This window comes from Alligator sinensis, unplaced genomic scaffold (genome assembly GCF_000455745.1).
Source record: "Alligator sinensis unplaced genomic scaffold, ASM45574v1 scaffold722_1, whole genome shotgun sequence".
NCBI classification, from domain to species: Eukaryota; Metazoa; Chordata; order Crocodylia; family Alligatoridae; genus Alligator; species Alligator sinensis.
Genome location: NW_005842345.1, coordinates 1449934 through 1453026, shown reverse-complemented (window position 1 = coordinate 1453026; position 3093 = coordinate 1449934). Strand labels below are relative to the sequence as shown.

Sequence of the window (3093 nt, the reverse complement as noted above, 5' to 3'; positions counted from 1 at the left end):
CCCTCCCCATGCTCCCTGCCCCCAGTCCCTTTTCAACCCATGACACTGGGGGTGAATGGCGTGATCTTTTCCAGTGATACAGCCACCTCACACTCCACGTGGACCACAGCAGGTAAGACAGGACCGGGATGGTTGTTGTGCGAAGTCTGGGAAATTTGAGACACCTTGTCGAAAGTCACCTCATGGTCTTCTGCCTGCATGGCAGCATGGGGGAGGATGTGCGGGTAGCTGAGGGTCACCACCTCTTTCTGGTAGGTGGTGTCATGGTGGTAGGAGACCAGCTCATTGCTGAAGTTCACTGTCTCCACTGCATTGCTGGGGCAGAGGCGATTGCAGCCTAGGATGGTGGCAAAGGCTTTCCTGAAGTCAGCATTGAAAGCATAGATGATGGGGTTGAGGGAGGAGTTGGCCCAGCCAAACCAGATGAAGATGTTGAAGACTGTCTCACTAACACAAGGCAGCTCACCAGGTTCATGCCGACTGAAGTCGCAGAAAGGCACCATGCAGTTGAGCACAAAGAAGGGCAGCCAGCAGAAGACAAAGACACCCATAATGATGGAGAGGGTCTTGAGGACTTTGGTCTCCTTTCTGAAAGAGTTCTTCAAGGAGGCCTCATGCGAACAGTCACTGCTGTGGCAATTTTGGGCATGCTCCACTGCCCTTTCTAGGGAGGAGATGCGGCGAATCTGGTGCTGGGCGATGCGGAAGATCCGTGTATACGTCACAATCATGATGGCAACCGGGATGTAGAAGCTGATGAGGGAGGAAGAGATGGCATAGGTCCGGCTGAGGCTGGAGTCGCAGTTCTCCTCCTGGCTGATGTTGAAGCTCAACTCTTGGGGTGGAAGGAGCTCGCTGGCTTTGTGCCACTGCAGCTGCACAGGGATGAAGGAGATCAAGATGGAGAGCAGCCATGCCACCCCGATCATGACAAAAGCCACGCGCCGAGTCATCTTCCTTTCATAGCGGAAGGGACTGGAGATGGCCCAGTAGCGGTCCACACTGATGACGCACAGGTTGAGGATGGAAGCAGTGGAGCACATAATGTCAAAGGCCACCCAGATGTCACAGAAGCCCCCAAAGGGCCAAAAGCCAGCCACCTCGGTAACTGCCTTCCAGGGCATCACTAGCACAGCCACAAAGAGGTCGGAGACAGCCAACGAGATGACAAAGAAGTTGGTGACCTTGGAACGCAGGTGTCTGAACTTGACCACAGCCGCGCACACCAGGGTGTTGCCCAAGAGGGTGGACAGGATAAGGAGGAAGAGGAGGACACCTGTCACCACCCGAAGGGACAGCTCTGAGTTGACTTCCTCCCCCCAGCTCTCCCTGCTGAGGGTGTCATTGATCGTTGCCAGCCCGTCTGCCTCTCTGGAGAAGTAAAGCCCATCCATGAGTTCCCTGTGTGTCCTTGCTGTCCTCAGGGGTCTCACCAGCACTAAGTCCCCATCAGCACAAAGCTATGTCTTTGTCACTCCTCTGCTAGCATCCCAGTGTCGCAGTTAGCGATTCTCCCAGCTCTCAAACTCCCGCAGCTCCGCCAGATCTCCCGGTCCCAAGAAGTGCTCCAACCTTTTGCTCCTTTCCAAACCTCCTGCAGACAGCCTGGCATTCTCCCCAGCTCTCAGCCACCTTTCTCCAAAGCGCGCGCACACACTTTTCTTTCTTTTACAGCTTGCTGCTCACAAAGAGCCCGTGCTCACCTCCTGCACTTGTGCAGGGTGGGTGGGCTCTGCTTCCAGCTTCCCTCCCCTCTCCTCTTTCAGCAGCTCATCAGCTCTTGCTGATCTATTTGCTGGCTGTACAATCCCAGTCAGTCCCTTTTGTACTGGCCAGGCTGGGACTTGCTGCCAGATGTGAGGAGGAACTGGGCTTGCTCTCTGCTGTTGCTGATGGATGCTCTCTGCTTCTCAGCTCACGCACCAGACTGTTTTGCTGTCTCTGCTCTTTCCTCTCTTGCTAACTTCCACTGGATTTCCCTCAGGTGAGATCTCTTCCCATCTCTTCTCATCTCACACCAGGTCCCTATTTGCCAGTTCCTGCCCAGTTTGTTTTTAGATGGGGCTGGAGGATCTTCCACCAAAACTGGGGAAGGTATAGGCTGCAGAGAAGGTCAGGAAACAGGCAAGAGGTTCTGGGGCTGAGGCGATGAGCAGTCAGACAGGTCTTGTATCAAACATAGCAGCAGTCAGGGTGGGAAACCAGGTCATGTTAATGCTCATAGTGGCAGACAGCATGAGCAGATTATAGCAGCGGTGGATACGACACTGGAGAACCAGGTTTTTTTCCCCACTCTGCCACTGCCTAACTGCATGGTTTTAGGCAGGACATTTTCCCCTCTGTACCTCATTTCCTTGTCATCCCAACATAGATATACTAGATAATGGTGTTTACTTCCTATTGTAAGAGATATTAAAGTCTGTAGATGAACCACTGTATAAAAGACCTCCAGGTATTAGAGTCTAATCCGCTCATGGTCCTTTTCCTCCTAACGGCGCCTATTAGAGTGAGCAGTTATGCAGTGTTCTCTTTTAAGATTTGAAGGGAGTAGCTCTTATCTAAGAAAACCCCAAATGTTGAATGCAGCTTGAGCGAGTAGTTTGATAGCGGGACTAAGTTTGTTCACTTTTAACAGAAAAAACCAAGCAAGTTTCTCAGTGAACTCCAGGTGTGAATGCATTCCTTTTTTAAAGCATGGTGAAGGGGTGTCTCAAGCCCTCCGCAGTCCACTCTGGCAGAGTGATGGACTGAAAACAAAAACTCTTCCTACATTAGTATGCAATCCAAGTGCCTTTAGAGCACAGTCCCTTTTCCAGGCTGATAGGGACCTCTAGGACAGGGCTGACTAGCCAGGAGTCACTGCAAGGAAGTCTGTTCCCTGAGCCTCCAAATCAGGGGTAGGCAACCCCCCAGCATGTGTGCCAGAATGTGGCAAGTGAAGGCATTTTGCTTGGTGCACATGCCTCCAAGCAGATGGCAGGGAAGTGGCTAAGGCTGCACTGGCACAACAAGGATTGGCCCCCCTGCTGCTCCCCTACCACCTGCCCTGGCGTTCCAACATCTTCCAAGTCAAGGTTGTGGGTGTTTTTGGTA

At 52.5% G+C, this 3093-nt stretch overlaps 1 protein-coding gene across 1 annotated transcript; it reads right to left on the bottom strand.

Annotated features, from left to right (window-relative positions):
* LOC102378545 (D(1) dopamine receptor-like) lies at positions 1 to 1394 on the bottom strand. Its single transcript, XM_006028933.1, has one exon. The coding sequence runs from the start codon at positions 1392 to 1394 to the stop codon at positions 33 to 35; it is 1362 nt and encodes a 453-aa protein (XP_006028995.1). The 3' UTR covers positions 1 to 32.
* Positions 1395 to 3093: the final 1699 nt, after the last annotated feature.

Bases quoted from the DNA above. Each gene is read 5' to 3' on its own strand.
- LOC102378545 (XM_006028933.1), bottom strand. From the start codon at position 1,394: ATGGATGGGCTTTACTTCTCCAGAGAGGCAGACGGGCTGGCAACGATC.